The sequence below is a fragment of the Rhizomucor pusillus genome (assembly GCF_041956525.1).
Source record: "Rhizomucor pusillus strain CBS 183.67 unplaced genomic scaffold VTP01scaffold_2, whole genome shotgun sequence".
NCBI lineage: Eukaryota > Fungi > Mucoromycota > Mucoromycetes > Mucorales > Lichtheimiaceae > Rhizomucor > Rhizomucor pusillus.
In genome coordinates, this window is record NW_027192144.1 from 1,488,958 (window position 1) to 1,511,654 (window position 22,697).

At 45.4% G+C, this 22,697-nt stretch overlaps 13 protein-coding genes across 13 annotated transcripts; 7 read left to right on the forward strand and 6 right to left on the reverse strand.

The window, feature by feature from the left end:
• Nucleotides 1–450: 450 nt before the first annotated feature.
• VTP01DRAFT_4700 (uncharacterized protein) lies at nt 451–1,433 on the forward strand (the record flags this gene model as incomplete). Its single annotated transcript, XM_069383411.1, has 4 exons — nt 451–630; nt 699–747; nt 807–907; nt 987–1,433. 4 exons carry the CDS (start codon nt 451–453, stop codon nt 1,431–1,433), a joined length of 777 nt encoding a protein of 258 aa, XP_069244114.1.
• Nucleotides 1,434–1,480: 47 nt separating this feature from the next.
• Nucleotides 1,481–3,004, reverse strand: VTP01DRAFT_4701 (uncharacterized protein; the record flags this gene model as incomplete). Its single annotated transcript, XM_069383412.1, has 3 exons — nt 1,481–1,912; nt 1,975–2,871; nt 2,930–3,004. The coding sequence occupies 3 exons, from the start codon at nt 3,002–3,004 to the stop codon at nt 1,481–1,483; spliced, it is 1,404 nt and encodes a 467-aa protein (XP_069244115.1).
• Nucleotides 3,005–3,125: 121 nt separating this feature from the next.
• Nucleotides 3,126–4,494, forward strand: VTP01DRAFT_4702 (uncharacterized protein; the record flags this gene model as incomplete). Its single annotated transcript, XM_069383413.1, has 2 exons — nt 3,126–3,790; nt 3,858–4,494. The coding sequence occupies 2 exons, from the start codon at nt 3,126–3,128 to the stop codon at nt 4,492–4,494; spliced, it is 1,302 nt and encodes a 433-aa protein (XP_069244116.1).
• Nucleotides 4,495–4,855: 361 nt separating this feature from the next.
• VTP01DRAFT_4703 (uncharacterized protein) lies at nt 4,856–5,461 on the forward strand (the record flags this gene model as incomplete). Its single annotated transcript, XM_069383414.1, has 1 exon — nt 4,856–5,461. The coding sequence occupies one exon, from the start codon at nt 4,856–4,858 to the stop codon at nt 5,459–5,461; it is 606 nt and encodes a 201-aa protein (XP_069244117.1).
• A 5-nt stretch (nt 5,462–5,466) lies between these two features.
• On the reverse strand, nt 5,467–5,736 carry VTP01DRAFT_4704 (uncharacterized protein; the record flags this gene model as incomplete). Its single annotated transcript, XM_069383415.1, has 1 exon — nt 5,467–5,736. The coding sequence occupies one exon, from the start codon at nt 5,734–5,736 to the stop codon at nt 5,467–5,469; it is 270 nt and encodes an 89-aa protein (XP_069244118.1).
• A 566-nt stretch (nt 5,737–6,302) lies between these two features.
• Nucleotides 6,303–6,947, reverse strand: VTP01DRAFT_4705 (uncharacterized protein; the record flags this gene model as incomplete). The annotated part of the gene is made up of 3 exons (XM_069383416.1): nt 6,303–6,538; nt 6,609–6,845; nt 6,899–6,947. 3 exons carry the CDS (start codon nt 6,945–6,947, stop codon nt 6,303–6,305), a joined length of 522 nt encoding a protein of 173 aa, XP_069244119.1.
• Nucleotides 6,948–7,199: 252 nt separating this feature from the next.
• Nucleotides 7,200–9,402, reverse strand: VTP01DRAFT_4706 (uncharacterized protein; the record flags this gene model as incomplete). Its single annotated transcript, XM_069383417.1, has 8 exons — nt 7,200–7,584; nt 7,648–7,814; nt 7,876–8,571; nt 8,635–8,777; nt 8,843–8,998; nt 9,067–9,143; nt 9,200–9,326; nt 9,387–9,402. The coding sequence occupies 8 exons, from the start codon at nt 9,400–9,402 to the stop codon at nt 7,200–7,202; spliced, it is 1,767 nt and encodes a 588-aa protein (XP_069244120.1).
• Nucleotides 9,403–10,098: 696 nt separating this feature from the next.
• VTP01DRAFT_4707 (uncharacterized protein) lies at nt 10,099–10,857 on the reverse strand (the record flags this gene model as incomplete). The annotated part of the gene is made up of 1 exon (XM_069383418.1): nt 10,099–10,857. The coding sequence occupies one exon, from the start codon at nt 10,855–10,857 to the stop codon at nt 10,099–10,101; it is 759 nt and encodes a 252-aa protein (XP_069244121.1).
• An 892-nt stretch (nt 10,858–11,749) lies between these two features.
• Nucleotides 11,750–13,902, reverse strand: VTP01DRAFT_4708 (uncharacterized protein; the record flags this gene model as incomplete). Its single annotated transcript, XM_069383419.1, has 7 exons — nt 11,750–11,776; nt 11,837–12,145; nt 12,205–12,537; nt 12,605–12,978; nt 13,035–13,225; nt 13,284–13,707; nt 13,761–13,902. The coding sequence occupies 7 exons, from the start codon at nt 13,900–13,902 to the stop codon at nt 11,750–11,752; spliced, it is 1,800 nt and encodes a 599-aa protein (XP_069244122.1).
• Nucleotides 13,903–14,599: 697 nt separating this feature from the next.
• Nucleotides 14,600–14,936, forward strand: VTP01DRAFT_4709 (uncharacterized protein; the record flags this gene model as incomplete). Its single annotated transcript, XM_069383420.1, has 2 exons — nt 14,600–14,703; nt 14,768–14,936. The coding sequence occupies 2 exons, from the start codon at nt 14,600–14,602 to the stop codon at nt 14,934–14,936; spliced, it is 273 nt and encodes a 90-aa protein (XP_069244123.1).
• Nucleotides 14,937–15,474: 538 nt separating this feature from the next.
• VTP01DRAFT_4710 (uncharacterized protein) lies at nt 15,475–17,417 on the forward strand (the record flags this gene model as incomplete). Its single annotated transcript, XM_069383422.1, has 6 exons — nt 15,475–15,604; nt 15,989–16,128; nt 16,194–16,374; nt 16,427–16,704; nt 16,790–16,904; nt 16,993–17,417. The coding sequence occupies 6 exons, from the start codon at nt 15,475–15,477 to the stop codon at nt 17,415–17,417; spliced, it is 1,269 nt and encodes a 422-aa protein (XP_069244124.1).
• Nucleotides 17,418–17,698: 281 nt separating this feature from the next.
• On the forward strand, nt 17,699–18,514 carry VTP01DRAFT_4711 (uncharacterized protein; the record flags this gene model as incomplete). The annotated part of the gene is made up of 1 exon (XM_069383423.1): nt 17,699–18,514. The coding sequence occupies one exon, from the start codon at nt 17,699–17,701 to the stop codon at nt 18,512–18,514; it is 816 nt and encodes a 271-aa protein (XP_069244125.1).
• Nucleotides 18,515–21,644: 3,130 nt separating this feature from the next.
• On the forward strand, nt 21,645–22,553 carry VTP01DRAFT_4712 (uncharacterized protein; the record flags this gene model as incomplete). The annotated part of the gene is made up of 1 exon (XM_069383424.1): nt 21,645–22,553. One exon carries the CDS (start codon nt 21,645–21,647, stop codon nt 22,551–22,553), a length of 909 nt encoding a protein of 302 aa, XP_069244126.1.
• Between the last annotated feature and the right edge of the window lie 144 nt (nt 22,554–22,697).

The window sequence follows — 22,697 nt, forward strand, 5'->3', positions numbered from 1 at the left end:
TTAGCATTGCATGCTGATCATTATTCTAGCTTCCCATTTCTTCTATTCTTTTCTTAGCCGATACGTATTTGAAGCCAACGACGTCAGTGTAGCACATAATATCACTCCACGTATAACAACCTCTAGTATTTTATCATCTTGTATGGAGTTTCAATGGTACCTTTCTTATACATTATCCTATTCTGATCCGCTTGAAATAATGAAACAAAGTGTAATTCAAGACATGTACTGTAAGTTATGTACATAAATGTCCTATTGATCGGTTGACGACAATAACAAGCTGGTGAAAAGACCATAAAAGTGGTCACGTTGGGCTTTATCCGGTCTTTTTTTTGTGTGTTCAGAGGCATTTTATCGTAGTATTTGTTTATGTAGTATGTAAAGTGTTCGCGGAGCTACAGTGAATTCATTCCAATCTCGCATTTCTTCTCCCTTCTTCTTTTTTACCTTATGGAGAACACTCGCACACAAAGATTTCTAGGCAACTTGCGAAATCCTCCTTGGCTTTGGGCTTCACCAATAACGCCAGCAAATAACATAAGCGCAGAAACGCAGCAAAAACGATGGTATCATGTGCAATGTGCACGCACTGCATTGGCTGTCACCGGTGTCCTCTGGCTATATCATCAGGTAATCCTCTCCTCCCGCCGCATAAAAAATATCCCTACCGTTACTGCTTACAGTCGCTCTCTGTGTAGTGGACGACCTACAACTGTGGCTACAAATCCATTCTGGAAATCACAAATGGTATGCACTTGTACTTTTCCTCCGAATAATTTAACATGATTTATTCAACAAGCCAGTAGGAAGCGATCGATCAGCTAGAGCGGCAGCTATTTTCTACCTCGTCATATGCATTCTAATCGGAATTACATTGCTGCTCGATATCCTCGGCGCGTTTTTGGAGGTAAATAAGAACTCTTGAATTATATAGATAAAACTTCAACATCTCACTGTTAATGTGTTGTGTGTGCATAATGCGCCAGAGGCTTTCTACTTGGCAACGATTCGGCACACTTCCTATAGGCATTGTGTTTTTCGCCTTGAAAGGATGCGAAGAAACCCTGAAGTTTATGGATATCTACTATGCCAATCGGACAACTCAAATTGCCAGTTGCATCGACGGCATCCTGGGTCCGCCCATCCATGGCTTGACAGTAGGACCAAGCTATGAACTTTTGGCGAGTGCCTGCTCTGCACAGTTTGATGCTGACAGAGCACTTGCGCTTGCCCAGTACCTATGCAACATGATCCTCACTGCAAGTATCCATCCTTGTGTAATTGTCAACATTCATGCGTTTTTTAAATTAACAAAAACATTCGTTAGTATCTTTACATGCACAGCTTGCGTAGCCTTGTTAAACATCATGCGAAATTACTGCGTTCAGGATCGAGCTCTTCACAAGATTATCCCCTCCAAGAAGCTCAGATGACCAACGCCGCTGTTTGATTCTTTCAAATAAAAAGGTTATTTTTTACTTTATCTTCTTGATCTGCGATCATACGGCGATCTTGATCGCATTCTGCGGTGATCCCATCTATCACGGTCGTCCCTTCTGTATCTATCATCTCTTCTATCGCGTTCATCTCTATCCCTTCGCTTTCTATCGTCGTACCGACTGCTGCTGCTGTGACCTTCTCTTCGTCGAGGAGAACGTGACCTCGATGTGGATCGCCGCCTTGAGCTTTGTCGGCGATGCTCAAAGACCAGATCGTAATCGTCACCTCGGTTTCTATCTCTTTCGTCTCTGTAGCGTGTCCTTCTTTCTAATCCTGCGATGCCACCCAGAGCTTCTCCACGACCTCCCATGCGTCCAGCGATCCAGTCGCGATGAAGCTTGGAGACCGACTGTGAAAAGTCAACGTGTATGCGGCGATCGTCGATAAGCACAGACTGCATTTTGAAATAGGCCTAATTGGTAATTTTTTTATCAGCGAAAAGCCGCTGTTAATCCAAGTTAATGTATCGTTTACCTCTTCAGCGTGTTCCTTGTTTTCGTATTCAATGAAAGCGTAGCAAAGTGAATCACCCGTCTGCCGATCGCGAATAATTTCGCAACTTGATATCGGCCCAAACCGCGAGAATATAAGTTCTAAATCTTCATCCCGAGTTACTGGATTCAATTTGCACACAAACAGAACATTTTCTGGTGGTTTCACTTCTGCAAATGGCAAATCTCCAACCATTTCCAAAGTCAACGCTTGTGCCTTTGCCTCGCGCGCGAGTCGCCGTTTCTCAATTTCTTCTGGATCTCCCTGTTCCTCAATTTCTTCGTCTTCGCCAATTCGCATCGACTCCAACTGTTCTTTTGTAGGCACCGGGGATGCGTCGGGTACTTGCAGACCCTCAGGATCAGGGAATGGATCGTCAAGTATGACTGTGTGTCGAATTCGGATATCACGGAAAGGCCGACCATTCTCATCGCAGTATGCATCGTTAATCTTGTCAAGTGTATCGAATCCTTCTGCAACCTCGCCGAAAACTGTATATTTGCCGTCCAGGTAATCCAGATCGTCAGCAAGTGTAATAAAGAATTGGCTCCCACTCACACCACCGCTTTCAATTGAAGCATCTTGCGCTACAGCCATGGAAACGGTGCCTCGCTTTTTATGCTTCAGTTTGGGATGGATCTCGGCTGGAAAGTACCGTTTGGATTTGCCTTCAAGAATGCCGTACACTGATTCACCCTGATCACCCTTTCCAGTAGGATCGCCTGTCTGAGCCATAAAGTCCTTTTGAACATTGTGGAACGGCGAAAAGTTGTAGTACTTGATCTTGCATAACTTTAAAAAGTTGAGTGTCGTTTTAGGGCATTCTTCCGTGAAAAGGTCGATCACAATGTCTCCCAAAGATGTTTCTAAAAGAACGGACTATAGTCTCTGATCGTGAGTTGTTTGCCACGCCTACATGGTCTGTGAATGAACCAACCATTAGGAAACGATCTTTAACGTTGCGTCGTCGGTTGCAAAGGGAAAGATCCTCCTGCCGAACGCGGTGTCTCATTTTTCAGAGCAGCAGCCGACCCGAGCGCGGGGGCGTCCACAGACGCTCTTCATGCCCGAACTTGCACGTTTTACACCACTTTTGCTTTTCTTGCCGCCACCGCCACCGCGTCGAATCAACAATGACAGAACGCATCGAAGAGCCACCAACCAGCGAGCCCTCCATCGCCACCGCTGCAGCTGAAGAGCTGGCAGACTATGACAATGACTTTGACGTCGTTGACACCTGGACTGCAGCAGACTTTGTGTCTGAAAATGATTTCGATATGATCGATATGCTATCGGCTGCACTCGAGCAGATAACACTCCAGCTCAACGAAAAACAGCGAGAGTTCCGAGCTCGATCGACAGAGTGGACATCGAAAACTCGAGAGAAAATACGTATGCAGACCCAACGACTAGAAGCACGCCGTGTCTTCCTCGAAGCGCGCCTCCAGAAACACTATCGTTCCATTTACAACCGAATGAACCGGGACGAAAAGACTGTACAGCTGCGGGACAAACTATCCTTCGTTGTTGGTGTCGGCAACGCTTGCGTTACGCCAGCGCTGACTGCACGGCTGCCGACATGGATACCTATCTACTACACTGTCCAGTGCTTATACCTTCTGTCACTGCGGTACCTTATATACAAGGTACGCAACTGGCACTACTTTATATTCGATCTCTGCTATTTTGTAAACGCCATGACTCTCCTTTTCCTCTGGTGCTTTCCGTCGTCGTCTGCTCTATTTTTTGCAACGTTCTGTCTCACGAATGGACCGGTTGCTTGGGCGATCATCACATGGCAAGTAATTTTTTGATTTGAAGGTCCGTGAGTTCCATCATTGCTGACACCCCCTGGACGTTGGCAGGCGCAACTCGCTAGTGTTCCATTCGCTAGACAAGGTCACTTCTGTATTCATCCACATATTCCCTCCACTGGTGATGTATACTATCCGATGGCTTCCGGAGCTCATGTCCTCTGACTGCGCACCCGCGACCTCCGCCTATCGCGATTCACGATTCCCGGCGCTTGCAAACAACGTGGACATGACCTTTAGAGATACCATGTTATATTCCACCGTTGCCTACCTGATCTGGCAAGCGTTGTATTATGTATTCATTATTGTCCGCCGCCGAGAGAAAGTCGAATCGGGACTGCGACTAACGTCATACTCGTGGCTACTCGATGACCGACATGGAAGAAAAGGGCTTATTCAACGGGCGGCCTTCGTATTTGGACCAAAGTACAAGATCTACATGTTCATGCTGCTGCAGCTTCTCTACAACATCTTGACGACGATACCATCCTATCTAATGTACAAGTACTTTTGGCTTCACACATTCTTTCTGATTGGAATGTTCACGGCCAGCATATTCAATGGAGCGAGTTTCTACATTGAAGTCTTTGCTCGACGATACGTGATGGAAGTGGAAAGGATGGTTCAACAGCGAGCAGCGGAAGAGGAGACTAAGCGTGGAGGAGAAGAGAATAAGAAAACGAACTGATCTAAACAAAAGCTGACAGTAATAAAGGAGATGGGAAATCTGAAAGATGACAACAGTGGTGTGACCTATCAACAATTATTTGCAGTTGGGTTGCTCCCGCAACCCCGGAAAATCTGGATGTGCGGTGCGGGTGTATAAACGTTGAGCGGGCGAACTGAGAGCGGATCTTTCTCTCCCCTCCTCAACCTCATAGGCAGTCATTTAGGACAACTGTGTTGTGTACTCAACCGTTACTCTTAGAGTACTGTCTGCACTGCCTTTCTCGACGAAACCTTTAGCTCATACCCCGTTTGATCTCGATCTTTGTGTACAAAAGGGCTTTCTGCCTTCTCGATCACCACTGCATTGGTTGCAAGCCGCCATGACGACACCGCAAGCTAAACGTAGCCCGCCGCCCCTCGAGGAAGGTGCCTCCTCCTCCGCTCCCAAGCGCTTGAAGCAAGAACCCTCGACTGATCAAGCGCTGCTCTCGTCATCCACCGACAAAGTTGCCTCTACCAGTAACAGCGGCGGCGGCAGCAGCAGCAGTCTGTTGACTGAGCTGACCGATGTCTTGGCCGAGATCAAGTCTACCCCTTCCTCGGGCGAGATCTCTGCTGTCGTTTTAGAGACTTTCAAACACCTTATGCTTCGGATCGAGCACCTGTCTGCTGACGGCTCGAACGCTGAAGCTGCCCAAGTCAAGCACGAGAGTGAGCGTTGCTTGGAATCATGGTTTGATGAACTGTTGGCCCGCTGCGAAGCTGACGGCGAGTTGGATCTCGATACTTTGGAGGAGGAACTCGCTGCTGCTGACAGTGACGATGATGAGGATATTGAGGCAGCAATGGCGTTGGCTCTCGCTTTGCAGAATAACCATGATGTGCAGCAACAAGATGATGATGATGATGAAGAAGACCAAGTTGTCGTGGTGGATGACGATGAAGACGACATTGAAGCCAAAAGCCCCGTTCAAGTCACTGCTTGATCCTGTTACCACCTTTTCAGCTTTCGATTTTTTATATTTGCTACCTTTGCTCTCTCTTTCTCACATTTCCCGTTGCTTTGTGTAAATAACGTTTTCTCTCTCTCTTTAGCACTTGTTCTTCTCGCCGACAAACGTTTTGCACGATTTTTTTTCGTTTGTTTAACTGACCCCGTGGACGCTCGTTTTATTTCTTCTTCCAATATTTCTCGGTTTATCTTCTTCTTTTCAACGATATCAACAAGTTTGCTTTTCCCACACAACTTTTTTCCCAACATCAATGACAAATAAAGACCCAAGTTACCTGTCACAACTATCTCGCAATGATATATAGTAAGTATTGGAAAGTACGTAACATGCTAACCATTCGCTTGAGAACCGTCAAGCAACGTGTCTCTCGGTAACGATGCTTCGCTCGACGAACGATTATTGTGACATTAGTAATATGGCAATTCATAAGTCAAAGCTTACGAAGAAAATGGTTGCTAACAACGTTCGTCACCTCAATTACGAAAATAACATACGATAATAATAAACATCCTCATTAACAGCAGAATTGTGGGGATCATCTCAACTATCAAGCTCTTATCAGTGTCGCAAAGAAATGAACAGGCGTGAAATGGGATTCCAGATAATATATGCTGTATGCAAGAGTCCATTCAATGTACATCATCGTGGACAGTAGTTTACCCGTGCAGCAGTGACCTACAAATTTTAATACAATAAGTGAAGAAAAAAAGGTAAAAGAAACAGGGGAGGAAGGAAGAAATATAGAGAGTGTGTGTGTTAGTTAATGCAATGCAGAGTAGTTGCGTTGATTTGTAAGTAAGTGTAATGTGGCTATTTAGAAACTTTCCAACGTCATTTGTTTCGCGACGTCCGTGTTTTCGACCATGGCAACAAACTCATCAAAGCTGATCCGACCATCCATATCCTTGTCTGCCTCCATGATTGTCTTGTCTACGATCTGCTGCAGCTGGTTATCCTTCAAGTTATTGCCCACCATCATCTTTAAAACAAGAAACAGCTCGCCGTTCGAGATGTACCCATCTCGATCCATATCGTAAACTTTGAATGCAACTTATTTTGTAAAGCGATAGTTAGATTCTAAAGTTGTACAAATTCTCTCTTTTTCTCTCTCGCTCCTTACACTCCAGTTTCTCTCGTTTGTTTCCGCGGGCACTGAACGCGCTCAATCCCTTGATGAATTCGTGGAAATCGACATCGCCGCCACCATCTTCGTCGAAAATGGCAATCATACGAGATGCCAGTGGATTGTTGGCAATCTGGGGAATTGATAAGAACTCTTCCTTGTCTATAGAGCCAGAGTTGTCCTTGTCGAGTTTCATAAAACGTTTGTATAGTCGCTGAATCTCCTCGGCAGAGACTGGAACAGAGAGTCAATGGAATGCTTATACGCTTCGAATGTTCAAAGCTTACAGTTTGAGGAATTGACCATATCCTCGAGATGTGACCCGCCTTGACCCATTTTATAGAATGACTTATAGTATGTTGATGATTATAAAGGCTAAGAAAAAATGTCGAGGAAAGAAGCGAAACAGCACGCGGAGTCGTAAAGTGCATGACTTTCGAAGACCGGGGAGGGGCCGACACAGCGCATTGCCCTATCCCAACTTTATTTACTGCGCAAACTATATATATTTATATCACCAATGGCAAGCAGTCTCAATGTTACAGATAATAGTGTGACGGAACAGTAGCAGCCATTAATTACAATGAATTAGTGGTGGAAAAGACGGAGGGAAGTATGTACGAGAACCATATCCTTGGCGTCAGCGGCAGCGATAACTGCCTCATCCTGGACAGAGCCGGAGGCAGCAGCAACGTACTTGACGCCGGAGCGGTGGGCACGGAAAATGTTATCAGAGAAGGGGAAGAATGCATCGGAGGAGACGACAGTGTCCTTGAGCTGAGCCATCCATTCCTTGCGCTCTTCGGCAGTCAGTGGCTCGGGAACAGTGTTGAAGTTGGCCTCCCAAGCCTCGCGTTCAGCACCTTCACCAATTTGGTCAATGACGTACAAATCAATGGCGTTCGACTTGTCGGCGCGCTTGGTTTCCTTCTTAAAGTCAAAGGCAAGCACCTTGGGGTGGTGGCGCAACCACCTTAAAAAATGGGTTAGTTTCAGTGGATTACTTTGCAACATATATATGTAATTCTTAACTCACCAGTTGTCAGCCTTGTCACCAGCAAGACGGGTGCAGTGGATTCTGGATTGCTGACCAGCACCGAGACCGATCACCATACCGTTCTTTGCATAGCACACAGAGTTGGATTGGGTGTACTTGAGAGCAATGGTGGCGACGATGAGATCGCGGATAGCTTCTTGAGGAAGCTTGATAGATAGAAAGTTAGCCCAATCTCGCTAAATATATCCTCATTACAGATAAACTTACATTTTTGTTCTTGGAGACAATGTTGGTGAAGAGGGAAGCATCGACCTTGTAGTTGTTTCGCTTTTGTTCCATATAGAGACCGTAGACTTGGCGGGTTTCCTGCTCTGGGGGTTCGTAGGTAGGGTCCATCTTGAGGACAACGTACTTGCCAGCCTTCTTCTTCTTGAGGATTTCGAGAGCAGCCTCGTCGTAGTCTGGTGCAATGACACCGTCGGAGACTTCACGGGAGATGATCTTGGCGGTAGCAATGTCGACCTTGTCGGACAAGGCAATAAAGTCACCAAAGGAAGACATGCGGTCGGCACCGCGGGCACGGGCGTAAGCAGAGGCCAAGGGAGTAAGTTCTTCCTTGAGGTCGTTGACGTGGTAGACCTTCTTGTCAACTTCGGACAAAGGAACGCCGATAGCAGCACCAGCGGGAGAGACGTGCTTGAAAGAAGCAGCAGCAGCGATGCCGGTGGCTTCCTTGAGCTCCTTGACAAGAGCCCAAGAGTTCAAGGCATCCAAAAAGTTGATGTAGCCCGGAGAACCGGACAAGACAGTGACGGGGAGCTTGCCCTCCTTGACATAGATTTGGGCAGGCTTTTGGTGAGGGTTAGCACCGTAGCGAAGGGGCATCATGGCAACGCCCTCGGCGTATTCCTTGCGGAAATAGTTGGAAATGGCCTCGTCGTAGTCGGCAGTGTGGCTAAAGGCCTATTCGATTTGTTAATACCAGGCAACAACAACACCTATATTCTCCCCTTCCTCCTGACATACCTTCAAGGCAAGCATGTTTCGTGTCTCTTGCGAAACTTGGCCATTCTTCAATTCTTCAATAACCTTGCTGTAGTCAGCAGGGTCCGAAACGATGGAGACACGAGCGTGGTTCTTTGCAGCAGCGCGGAGCAAAGTGACACCACCTTGATGATGATTAACAAGGTTAATTATTCTCGTTGCACTATACGCATCTGATCCATTATCTTACCGATATCGATCTCCTCGACGGCCTGGGGAATAGTTACATCAGGCTTAGCAACGGTTTCCTTGAAGGGATACAAGTTGCAGACAACGATGTCAATCTTTTCGATGTGCTGCTCAGCCAAGTCCTTTTCGTCACTCTCAATGTTGCGGGCAAGGATACCTATTATTTTTGGTGTGTTTGTGTTAATGTAAAATTAGATATGCATGCATGCACATCTGCCTTTTTACCTCCGTGGACGGCGGGATGCAAGGTCTTGACGCGACCGCCGAGCATCTCAGGAGCCTTGGTGATATCAGACACGTCGCTGCGAAATGAATAAATATATATAATTTTCTATTCCATCTCGGTGTGTTTCCTTACCCAATAGGAATACCAGCGTTGCGGATAAGCTTGGCAGTGCCTCCGGAACCGAGAAGACGAACGTTCAAGGCGTGCAGTTCCTTGGCAAACTCGACGAGACCTGTCTTGTCATAGACGGACAGAATGGCTAGAAATTGCAACTGTTAATGCTCCATGTTTCTGCAATGGGCGTGGTTCATGTCACTACCGATTTTTTGGGACATTGTGAGAGAGGTTTTGACACGAGGAGGGACGCGCAGAGGCTGGGGTTGTCGCAGATCTTTTTTCGCTCGCAAAGATGAAAAAAAAGTGACTTTCAATCACTTGTACCGCATAAAAATTGATTTGAAACAAGCCTGCCCGGCAGCATCGTCGTGCCCGTATGTATCACAAAGGTGTCCATCTTAATTACATAGGAATGTTGGCAACCTTATCTCGCAATAGCAGGAATGCAAGGATAATTTGTTCGATGTGTTTGCAAAAACAATATATTATTACGGCAATGAAATCGATCATCAAAGAGTGATTTACCATGGTATACTATGATGGGGCTGATCATGTTTTGTCATCAAACATTAATAACTTTAAGAATTGGCGTCCAACGCTCAATACGGTGGAAAGTTAAGAAATATAGAGAGAGAAAAAAGGCGGTGTGCATACATAAAAATTGCTATATAATGAGGAAAGGGATATATGCATATGTACTTGTAAGAGCCGCGCGGTAGCGTATAAGTTGAGTTGAAGGCCATAAGAAATTTAAAAAGAAAAAAAGTAGTGGAAGCCGTAAAAGCGCATTGACAAGTCGTGATGGCAGTATGTACATTTAAGCGTGCTTGGCTTGTTGATGGAGTTGACGTAAATGATGAAAAGGGAAATAAAAGGAACGACCAAAAGTAGACATAAAGTCCGTGCTGCAGCACTTAGGATGTGCAAGAGCGTTTTCGGCGCCATTCCAATGTGTGGGTATCCTTGTTGTTATTGTTGATGATGTGTTGTCGATTATCTTTGTCGCCGTCGTCGGTCTCCTGTCCGACGACAATTTTGAAGCGGCCCTTGTGGATAATACTTGGACCACGTCGCATCATCATTATTTCCGAATGCTCGCTCTGGGTGCTGAGCGTCCTGCCGGAACATACGGAGAAGGACGATGCCATGGAAGATGGATGGGAATAAGACGACGCCGAACTTGACGAGTATGATTTCATGGCAATGCTGCTAGGATAACGTTTCTGTGATTCCTGGTCTGTAGACAACGAAGGTTGCCAGAATTCATTGTCCCATATCCGAGGCACGGTTTGAGTTTTGCTGCGCTCAGAGACACTTCGAGCCATTGGTAGTGGTGAAAATCCAGGCTGGTCGTCCTCTGGATCGCTGTTGTAATCGTAGCGGTCGTCGATATCATCGTACGCAGCCGGATCATCGCTGCATTTCTTCTTGACCTTGATTCCAGCTTCCAGGGCAAATTGGCTGGCAGTGAGGTCCTCCGACTTTACATCGTGCCTAGAATCATCGTCGGTCTCAGAGCGATGGCGTATGACCTTTTCTGTAGCAGCAGCCAGCACTGTAGGCGAGTAATAGCATTGGCGTTTGCTGGGCGATAATTTCGTAAAGACAGCCAGGCCCTTGCGCCATTTGCGATGATGGTCGTTAGACGCTGGTATTGTCGACAGTGCTGCCATGGACCCGTTTTTTCTTCCGTGCTTACAATCCCGTTCTATAGTACAAGAACAGCAAAAGGTTTTTGTGGAAAAAGAGAGAGAGAAAGAGGAAGGTGGAACGGGTAGGATCGACGATATTTAACGATGAGATCGCTGTGGAGGAGGAGTCCATGGGCAATCTTGCAGAGATTTGAGCAACTTTTTTCTCATCCAAGGGCAAAATAACCTCATTGTGCTCGCCTTGCCTGAACTCTGTCTCTATCTCTCTCTGTGTGTGTGCGTCCCCCCTGATTAGGCCACATTTTTTTTTCGTAAATGGGCTCCTCCCCCACCCCCGCGCGCGAGCAGAAGACGCCCCCCTAATTTTTCTTTCCACTGCAACTGCCCGCGACGGATTTGATACGCTGATGATCACAATCCTTTGTTCCTTGATTGATTTGGACCAGCTCCGAGCTGTTTTACTATAAGTATGCACTATGATGTCGTAGCCGTGGATCACAAGAAGTCGCGGGGCGTCACTGGGCTTGTTGCATGCCCAATTGAATAAATTTCACAAAAGTCTTGGCGACTGGGCTCGCTGTTGGAAACACAGCAACAACGTCTCCGAAATTTGACATGTTTGAACTAGTCAATACATACCAATATCGACTTAAACTCACTAGATCGAGCGTTTTCATCATCAGACACGTAGCACCTGTCAAGGCAGCATATGCAAGCCATGCGGGACCGTGCTGTGTCGGAGCCACCACGATGGAAAGCGCCTGAACAGGCAAAGACTGCGTCCCAGATTATTTAATAAACAGTCCAGCGTTTAATTAGCGGAAAATTTGTTCATGAAATGCCTGCAAAAAACACTATTGTGACAATGATAAGAGGAAGATGGAGGGGTATTCAATCGTGTACAAGGTGGTGATTATTTAGACTTGATGACCTCGACATTCTATATTTCAAATGCGCATATTAATTAAGCGGACAATGAGGGACAATATTCCGTCTTTACCTTTTGACCGAGCAGTTCCTTCACAGCCTTCATTTTCGCGTGTTTGTTGCCCAGTCCAGGGTTAGTCTTTGCGAGGAGCTTAGCTTCACGTTCCTTGAGCGCTTTCTCCTTTCGCTTTTCTTTCTTCTTTCGTGCACGCTCACGCTTCTTCTCCTCCTGCGTCATCTCAGATTTACTCTTCAGTTCACCGCGTTTCTTGTCATAAACTTCTTCCGGTGCAAGCAGAGTAGCATCAGACACATTCACAGGTAAAACTTCTTCCATGCTGATAGCCGGAGCATCGGTGACAATCGTAACTTCAGGTTTCGGCTAACGAGATCGATTAGAGAGCTGCTTTGGAATTTTCCCCATTCCAACCTTCTACTTACTGCTTTGGGAGTGAAATGGAAATTGCTAAGCGCATCCAGCTTTTGGCAAAGCGTGTTAAACATTTCTGTGATAGCTCCGTGCTCTTTCTTGAGTGCCTCATCCTTTTCATTCGTTTGGTCGTTGGTCTTTTGCTTGATATACTCTTCTTCGTATAATTCTGCAAGTGATTTTTGAGATTTCTCATCGCTAATCTCTACCCGCTTGGAAGGCAAGAAGGGCTTGGCTGTAGGATCGGCCTTTCTTTCAACATCATCGAATTGATTGTCCAAGATACGTTTCTTAATCATCTCCTCTAGGGCACTGGTGGTCTCCTGTGTGATGACAGGTACAGGCTGCAGACAAACAAAACGTTAGCAATTTTTTGTCTGATGTAGCAATATATTTTCTACAATCAATTACCTTTACAGATTGATCGAATTCAAGATCTTCTTCCAACAAACTGTTGACCGGTCTGGCCTTGGCGTTGATTTCACCTCGCAATGTCCAGTGCTTCTCATTAATATTTTCTTGCTCAAATTGTTCAATCTGTGCCTTCAGGCGCTCCATGCGTTTCTCATGCTGTGTTGCTGAATCATCGTTTCCATCTTCATCCTCATCGAAAAGATTGCTAGTTTTTACAGTTGCTTCGTCTTCCATCTCCATTTCATCTTCCTCAACGTTCGAATCCGCTTCTTCATCATCTTCTCCCTCATCCTCTTGAGCAAAGGAAACCTTCTTGGCCTTCTTTGCTTTTTTCGATTTAGGTGCAACAAAAAAATCTTTGAATGTGATATCTATCATACTTTGTCATCAGGTCCATTCATTTTCCAACGGCTTGCAAGCAACTAACCTGCAGCATCTTGCAAATCATCATTCTCCTCGTCTTCGTCTTCTACTTCCATGAGATCCATGTCGTAATCGACTTCATCATCTTCATCTTCCCGATCTGACATCATATCCAGTTCTTCTTGTTTCTCGGTCCATTTGTTGAATTCCTCCAAGTTGAAAAATTCATCATCAACTTCGGATCTTAGCATAGCGCTAAATCCATGCAATTTAGCTATACATTTTCATAATCGCTACCTTTCCCTATCGGTACCTCTTATCTTCATCTTCATCTTCATTTTCGTCCTCGTCCTCTTGCTGACCTTCCTTCTGTTCCTCATCTTCACTGTATTGCTCTTCGACATCCTGTTCACTTTCGTTTTCATATGCTTCGACGTCGTCTTCATCAGCTGACTCTGCTGTGGGATCCAGATGCTCCTCCTCGATTTGGTCATCTTCTGCATCCAAGTCCAAAGATCCTTCCGACGTCACAGAACCTTCCTCCTCCTCTGCTTCACTGTCGTCCTGCATCATTTCTGATCGTTTCCGTTTTCGGGAAAAATTGCTGACAATTGATTTTGCATATTGAAGAAACGGTCCATTTTGTGCGGCGATCTCTTCCCAAATCTGATCCCGGTCGAAGCCCTCAACTAACAGCTCGGGAAATGGAGAGAATTCGTGTTCCTGATGTTGCTTAGCTGCTTTGAGTGTTAACCTCTGGAATGATCAAGGATCTGAAAGAGTTCAATACCAGTATCGTAAAAATGCTTGGCTACTGCTAATGCTTGATCGGCTACTTTCTCGTCGGTGGAAAAGAATACATGAGGCTTCTCGACAACCTTTGTCACAAAACTGGACAAGGGGGAGCGTGCCTTCCGTGCGGCGGCAACCATGCTTTAAATGTGGAAAGTGGAAAAGTTTGTCCTGCCAAAAGAAAAAAAATGTGTGGGCCATCCCAAAAAGTGCGGAGGACGAATTTGGAACGAGGTGGCTGGCTGTCACTTGTAAGTAAACAGCTTAATGCTTGTTCCTCCAGTATTTGCAAGAGCTAGGTTCGTAAGTCTAGCTCCCCTTGGAAGGTTTGACAACGCTTTAGCAGTATAGCGGTGTTGGTGTTTCTGCATTTTTGGCTATTATAAAGACCCTTCCTATCGTCTTTTGCTTTTCCTTTTCTCAAACATATTAAGCGAGCAATTTTATCAGCGTGCATAAGTGTATTTCAAGAGAATAATTATATTATGTTTATAGTTTACACTAGTTGATAGAAGGCTTAATGCAAGTCTACGATCCTTGCCGTTGTTGAACACATGGAAGCAAAAAGAGAAACGAATAAAACTAATTATCCTATACAAGTTTCTTCGAAATTGCAGATATAAGTCACTTTAAATCATTTCTTGAGTTACTGTAAAGCACTTTTGTATGTGGTAAAAAAAAAAGAGCAATAGAAAATGGCGATTGACAAGTTTCTCTGTCTGCTTCAAGTATAGCATTGAATCAGCGAATCCGAAGTTTGATTTCGTCTCGCGGAGCAGCAAAATTTTACCTATTTCATTTACTCCCGGTTTCTGTCTCTTGATTTCTTAAAGCACGATGTCGTTCTTTGGAGGCGGAATGCAATCGCAGCAAGCGGTAAACCCGCAAAATATTGCCATGGCCGAGCAAGAGCTTGAAATGGTGACTGACTTGTTCAACCGGTACGAAATCGCGCAGCAGTCCCTCCTAGCGTGTCACACTAATGAGAGATTGTTGTTCGTGCAGCATTGTCGACTCGTGCTATGCAAAGTGCGTTTCTAAGGAATACACGCAAAACGACTTGACCCAAGGAGAATCTGTCTGCATTGACCGCTGCGTCGCCAAGTTCTTTGACGTAAACACTAAAGTCGGCGAAAAGATGCAGCAAATGGGTCAACAGAACATGACTAAATAAGCATCTTGTCCAACAACCCTAGTCATAGAAAAAAAAAAATCGACCTTTTTTCTTGTATGTACTTTAGACCTTTTGTTACATATCGTAGGCTACTTGGCATCAAAAAGCGGATGGCAAAAGCGCGAGAAAAATGAAAAATAGACGTGTAGTCGTTTGGATATGCACAATTCATCATGTCATCCATCCCCGACCCAGTGTACCCATTCCTTATTGTGCGAAGAAGACTGAATAAGTAGAGTTGAGGTTCAGCAGCCGCTGGTTTGAAAGCAGGATCTGCAATGCAATGCAAGCGCAACAGACAAGAAACAGCTGGAAGGGATGAATTCACTAAACTTTTTTCCCTTTCTCTCTCTCTCTGTGTGTGTGTGTGTCTCTCCAGTTGCTTTCTTTTCTTGCTCCTTATCCCTGTTCCACAACCATCGCCACGCCATTCCTATCAACTTCCTATACATACAACTATTTACGTGCGCACACGCCTTGATTTTCCGCCTTTGGGTGCATCCACTTTTTACATATCCATTCGGTCTTGCCCTACAACATGGCAACGATGACAAGAACAACAACAGCAGCAGCAACAAATAACATTGTCTCGTTCGACGTCAGTGAGCTCGTCCAGTTATTGCAAGTGCATCTGCCACAGCTTCGCCTTGAGGCTATTGTCTATGCAAGTATTTCAAATATTTATATACAATCTTATGCATCGCTCTGGTGGGAGATTGGGCATGCGAAAAGAAAAGAAAAGAAAAGAAAAGAAAAGAAAAGGGATATGTGCAGCTCTTTGTGGGTGGTGGAGAGAAAGGGAGAGATCCGCCTCTAAGGAGATCCAGCAACTAAACCTTGCTTCTCTTCCTTTCCCTATTTTTTACCTTAAACTTTCAGGAACACAAGGCTCAGATGGAAGATAACAAGGAACAATACCGTCTTCTTTGCAAAGAAGCAGACAGCTTACGAAAGGTATATACATAAATACACCGTTTTATCCGAATGAAAAGAAAAGAATATTTAAAAAAAAGGTTGCATGTTCAACAAGAAACTATCGTCGATTTTGCAAGACAATGATGCATGCCGCAAAGCGCAGGAACGGATGGAAGCGCAGCTGTATGCTCAGCAGCAAGAATTGGCTGAAGCCCAACGGGAAATACAGCAACTTACGAAGCAGAAACGAGATCTGGAGAAACGGCTGGAAATCGAAGTATGGGTCCACAAGAACAAGGGGCGAATATAGTCATCGGCATTTTACTGATAGGGCTAAATTAGCTGCACAGTTACGAGAGTGACCGGCTCATGTGGCATCAAAGAGAGACCGAGCTATGCAGTGAACTAAAGCGGCGGGCGCAGGATGGTTGGCGTTGCCACGGACAACAGCCGAGGCGGACGCGAAGCGCGACAGCGTCCAATGTCTGGAACCGGGACAGCCTCGCGGTTATTGAGGAAACACGTGAGTTGATGATATATTTGGGTGTATATCCGGTTCTTACAATAATACTTAGAGAAATGGAATGACTACGGTGCCACCACCGCATTGCAAATCAAAGATACCAAGACCCGAGCGCAGGAGAGGCTGCTGGCAGACTTTGCCGCGCAAGTGGAACAGCAGAAACGCATCATCGAGGATGCAGTCCTGACGACAAAGGCACAGGCATCACGGGTCGAAGAACTAGAAAAAGAGTTGTTTAGTGTGAAGCAGTTGAATGCATCTCTAATGGAAGATAACGAGAGTTATCAAACACTCCTGCGAGAAAAGACCATGACCGGCGAGTTTCTAAAGGTATGGCTGCTGCTCCCCCTTTGTCCGCCCTCGACCGTTCCTTAATTTTACGTCATTATTTTTTGACACATCGTTGCCACAATAGAAGGTGGAAGAAGAACAGGAGCAACAAGAGGAGAATCAACCATCAACGTTAGCAGCTGAGCTCGGCAAAACGACGTCAGGTCATCCCGGTAACAATGAAAACGAAACGGTGACGAGTAAGTATAAAGCGCAAACGCAACAATCCTTTTCTAACATGTTTTATTGGCTGTGCTGCGCTGCTTTTGCCTGCATTGCATTGTACAGAATTAGCCGAGGAAGTCCGCACGCTGCAGGAGTCCAACAAAGCACTAACTCTGTATATGAATAAGATCCTGATGAAAATCGTCGATAACCAGGAACTCGTGGATATCCTCAACATTGACGTCGATGAGGATGAGCAGCAGCAGCAGTTGAGCGGCAGACCAGATGACTCGAAGCAACCAGTAGTTTCTATCGATTCTTCGTCCGTTACAAAGTCAGCGGAATCTAACCTCGCAAAACAATCAAATACACGGCCCAGGAGGAGTACTATATCTTCCTGGATATCGACCCCAAAGCAATCCGTTGCAACTGAATCTCCCACCGTCGTTGTCCGTCACAGAAGCCAGACTAATGCCGGGCAGACTACCTCTTCTGGTGGCAGCGGCGGCTGGTCGAGAGCGCTTAAACGCATGACAGCGGTGCTGTAACGGAAAGTTTCTCTTTTTCTCTTTTTCTGCCCGGATCATTCCCCGGTTTTATTTCTTGTACATTTCTTACTATGATATCTAGTTTTTCTCTTTTACAATACGACCAATCATACTCATGAGCTTCTTTCTCTCTCCCTCTGTAAGAGATCATGTGCTCTGGTGTGACTGGAAGGAAGCAATACGAAAATCGGGCTTTTTGAATCGAGATGTTCTCCATCCTTCCAAGGCAACTCCGCTTTTGTTCGCTTTGTTTTCCACGGGAGACTTGAATATTCCACGATATGAGCAGTGCAGGTCGGCCAACGCCAGACAGCTCCCGCGCTCAAGACACCACCTCACCTTCCTCTTCTTCCACTCCAAACCCACCTGCTTCAAATATGGAATACATTGGACCTATTAGAAGGAACCATGCAAGTAATCGCTCTGCACATCGGTTCGACCCACTCTCGACATCGTCTATTCCCATGACAGACCGTGCTTTTATCGAGTTTACCCGGTGCTTATACCAAGCCAAGTCGATCGTCAAGGAGCTGCAAACATTTAGCGATTCCCTCTGTCCCGGTCTGCGGTTATCACCATTCAACGGTCATTCGGCATCATCATCGCTGTACGATCCACGGCTAGCTTCGAAGGAATTTGTACAACAAGTGTATCAATACGTGGGCAATACGTTTCAAAAATTCTCTAGGCTGTGCAAGGTGCTGCTACTGATATTGGACAAGATGGAGAAGACACCGCATGTAAGAAGGGAACGCATTGATTCATTTCGGACGGAAGTGTGGGAGCAAGTCCGGATAGCAACGGACACAAAGGAATTGCTTACGTCTTATATCCAGCATTACGTCGAAAATAACAAACTCTCACCGACGTCCCCGACTCCAAATACACCTATCACCGGCGGCAGCAGCAGCAGCAGCAGTCGACCATCTAAGATTAACCACAACAATACCGCCCCTACCTCGTCGTTATCCTCCTCCTCCATATCCCCCAACATTTCCACGTCATCTACTACTTTCCCGTCATCGTCATCCTTTCAGCCTCCAACGTCTGCTGCCTCCTCTAGTCCAGGATCGTCATCGCCATCTACGTACATATAGGATTTATCGATCGAAAGGAGGAACTGTCGAACCCGCTGGATTGTCTACAGTCTGGTCTAGCATACTTAAAAAGCCACGATACGATTTCAAAGCACGAATATCTACCACGCTTCTGCAAAAAGAGGTAGATCAATCGATACATGTAGCATCATTCCCACCTCAATATTTGTCCTTATTACACTTTTGCGCTTTTCCTGTTGTAAAATAGTTTCTTCTTTCTTTCTCTCGCACACACACACTCTCTCACTTTTTACTTTGCTCTTGTTGTTTGTATACTTTCCCAATCTGCACTTATATCTATCCCTCAACTGTTTAATAGCATCCTCCCCTGAACAAGGCACAGTAACAACTACAACCATTGGACCGGTTTCTTTTCGTTTTTCTACAATGTCTGCAAATATTGACGTAGATATCCTCCAACGTAATATACCCGCTGTAAGCCGCTCATCGATGGTGCTACCAATATTTGGATTCTACTTACGGTGCCATTGCAAAATTGTCGATATGGCGGTTTTTAGACTGCGACGCGACGATCAATTTGTCGTTCACTCACACAGATAAGACCGAAGACAAACCACCATCACTGCCGATAAGCAACTGTGCGATGTTAAATAAAGCTCATTGTGTAAATACACTTAAAGTTTGTAGCAAGTCTTTAAAGAGATGCTCTTTTTGGCAGTATTTGCCGTGAACCAATTGTGCCTGGCTTGCCCGATCTGTTATTACTTTAGCAATCGACTCAATAATTGAAGCGCGATCATGGCAAAGTTACTTGTAGAAAATGGATTCCTTTATCCCACACTGTAGATTTTTTCCCTATATGCCTTTGTTCGGAAACGCCCTGATTTGATGATCCAAACGGTCAAGACGATAACAAATGCTCTGATCGTATTCTGACGGGTCCGTGCCGGTGTTCAGTATCAGCTAATGATATTTCTTTCCCATTCATGCGACGGGCAATGCAGCGAATAATCCAAAAACGTAACCTAGCTGTATAGATGACATGATACCTATCTATCTTTATATTATAGAAGAATTGACGTAGTTAAGCGACGAAGATAGCAATACAATCAGGAGCAAATAAGATGCACGGGAAAGAAATGAAAAAGGGAGGATATCGGAGGAACAAAAGGTTTTTAATACACTAATCGTATCCAACTGAATAATCATACATATTAAGAAAAAGCATTCCCGGAATTTACCGGGGACCTCCCACGCGCCTAAGATATAATGGTATAATACGTATCTTTGTCAAATACAAGGACAATAGGAAGACTCACCGTATGACTGGTGGTTAGGGGGTGATTCAAGAAAATCAGGACTCACACCCGAAGGCGGTCTGTGGTGGAAGCTGCCCCGGTTCGCATGAAGTGATACAGCTGGGCTAAACGAGTCCAACTGATTAGAACTGAATATTCGATATTGGGCACTGGATATTGAAGCAACTCACCGTGGATAAAAAAGCAAGAGTAATGTGAAAGCAAATGTGTGTTAAGCGAATGCACCAGGGTCAGGACAGTGAGGCTACTTCTAGGACAGGTAAATCAAGTACTGTGAGTGCCACTGATCCCAATAAGCAAAAGTACAACAAGCTTACCAGGATGCAACGAAAAACGAAGCAGAGCCAAAGGACAACAAACACAAATGCTTCATCTTTTTATATATTTTGTCTATGTACTCATGATCATATGCTGTTACGTATTATGGTTTCAGTGATCTACAGTGATCATTACGTCTGAAGGCTGTCTGCGAAGTTTCGTATGTCAACCTAGCAGGGAGCTTATCAGTAAAACATATAACCTGATCAGAGTCTTGTCTATAGAAAAATACGCAGCGCGCTTATGCATCCAAGCTAACACCATTGAACAACCTGTGCAGTTGCACAAAAAGCCAGCTTTTAATAACGGTATGCATGTAGTATGAAGAAGATACTTTGGATGGGCAAGCGTGGGTCTGGAATATGTAAACGACATTGACAGTCTCTGTATGCATAAGAAAAAATGTTATGCCTGTCATGACTGCACCAAAGTTCTTTCAGGTTAACTTCATGATTGATGGTCCTTCATTATCGGTGAGCCATGCAGCAATGGAAAAGGAATGGATTTCATACAGCGCTATCCATTTTATACTGGTCGAATACGAAAAAGTCGATACGTATTCTGCTTTTTGATGGAGGTTATAGGGAGTAGAAAAGTAATGTCCATTTGCAGTTTGGCAGGTAGAATAGACATCAATCTTTGTGGCGAAGTCGAGTTTGAAAATATTTGGATATTCAGTATTGTATATGCACTATATCCATATCTAGCCAATAACCAACTGAAAGGTAGACAGGGGCAGAGTTATGAGAGCAAACCCTTTGGGTGGAAAACATACTACATTGAATGAGCAGCTAAATGGATATGTCGTTTAGGGTGGAAACATGTTGTACTATATTGGAATGAGTAAAGCACTTATAAGCAATATAAAATCTTCTCGTGCAAAAACATGTTCAATTAATTAATAGACAATGGCTACTAATGAGGAAGACTTTTTGTAATTGGACGTAATGATATATTCGGATAGAGCAGTGCAATTTCTCCGTTTATGTCCTTTTCATATGTGTCAATGTGGAGCTTTGGGCAACTAAGGCAAATATAGCAATGCATCCAGTTATAACCTTGATGTTACAGGGTTAAGAAACGTGGAGGAGGCCTCAGCGTGATTTAGCAATGCTGGCGACCAAGTGAGGTTATGAACCCAGACCATGTGCGTACAGCGACGCATTTTGATTTTCCGAAGTTCATGCGGGCGGCCGGCGGTGGGTTGAGTGCCCTGGCGCCTGTGGTCGCTCATGACGCCTCCTTTCCATGTGCAGTGCGAGTGGCTTCGGCACAGTTGGGTCACCAATCCCTTTTTTGATTTTTTTGCCCTTATCCCTTCTTTTCCTACCACCCACGCAAAGCTTACAAGAAAGAAAAGGTAGTTGTAATGGTTCCTGCTATCTTCGTTCTGCACAGACTGCACGGACCTCCTCTTTCTCCTCCTCACTCCCAAGTTCCGCCACACCTCTTCTGCACCCTCCTCTGCAGATACCACCACTGTCGTTCAGAAACTTACGTATACCTCATTTAACAGGTCCTTGTTTCTCAGAATGTCGTCTTCGCTCACGTTCCAGCTTCGCCAGCAGCAACAGAAGCTTGCACCTAGCGGTAGCGACAATAGTCTTCCTTCGCCGCCCAACTCATCTTACGGTGATGAAGCTGCGGCCGCGGCAGCCGTAAGCAACGAAGTCTGTAACGGTAGCGGGGCCTCCAAGGACAAGGACCAAAACGACGTAAACGTGCGCAGGGACTCACTACCTGCCGTTTTCAATGCTCTCACTTTGCAACAATATTCCACTTCCCTTCCTGAAAATTATACCATCGACCATTCCTCCCCTATTCCCATACAGTCTACCACTCGCAAATCATCCCAACGCACAGAATCCTCTTCTCCGTACTCCCACAGTCAGCACCATCACCATCATCATCATTTGCTGTCTACTACAGCAACTGCTGCTGCCACTGGCGGCCGCACTATCCGCAACGGTACCATGCGTCGGTCAGCTGAGCCCGCCGCCGCATCGTCCCTTCCTGCTTCTCATGGCCGAAAAGGTCGATACATGTCCGAATCCCCTGGAAAAGGTTACCATCGCTGCGAGGAATGCGGCAAAGTGTATAAGCATCCAAACTGTCTCTCCAAACATCGGTGGGAGCACTCTGAACAGTGGGAGCTCACCAGCAAGTTGCTTCTCACCAAGCATCAGCAAGTCCAAATGCTCGAGGCAGCTGCCATCCTGCTCAGTATGGATGCTCAGCGGGTCGAGCAGCTGCAGCAAAGAGATAGACAAGACCAACAACAGCAAAAGGACGATGATGACGACGATGACGATAATGAATCCATTCATGTTGACGATGACGATGATGACGATGATCTAGTGGATATGGAAATGGAACCCACTCCCTCCAATACATCCTCACCCTCCTTATTGCCTACTTCGTTCCCTCACGGTGATGACTGAAGAATGGAGGTACATTTATGTTATATTATCAGTTGCTTTTTTTGCTACATCGTCTATCCTCAGTGCCCACCCTTTATATATGCCCTTACAGCCCAGTGATTGTATATTTCCCTCCTTTTTTTTGAATTTTGGAAAAAGAGTTTA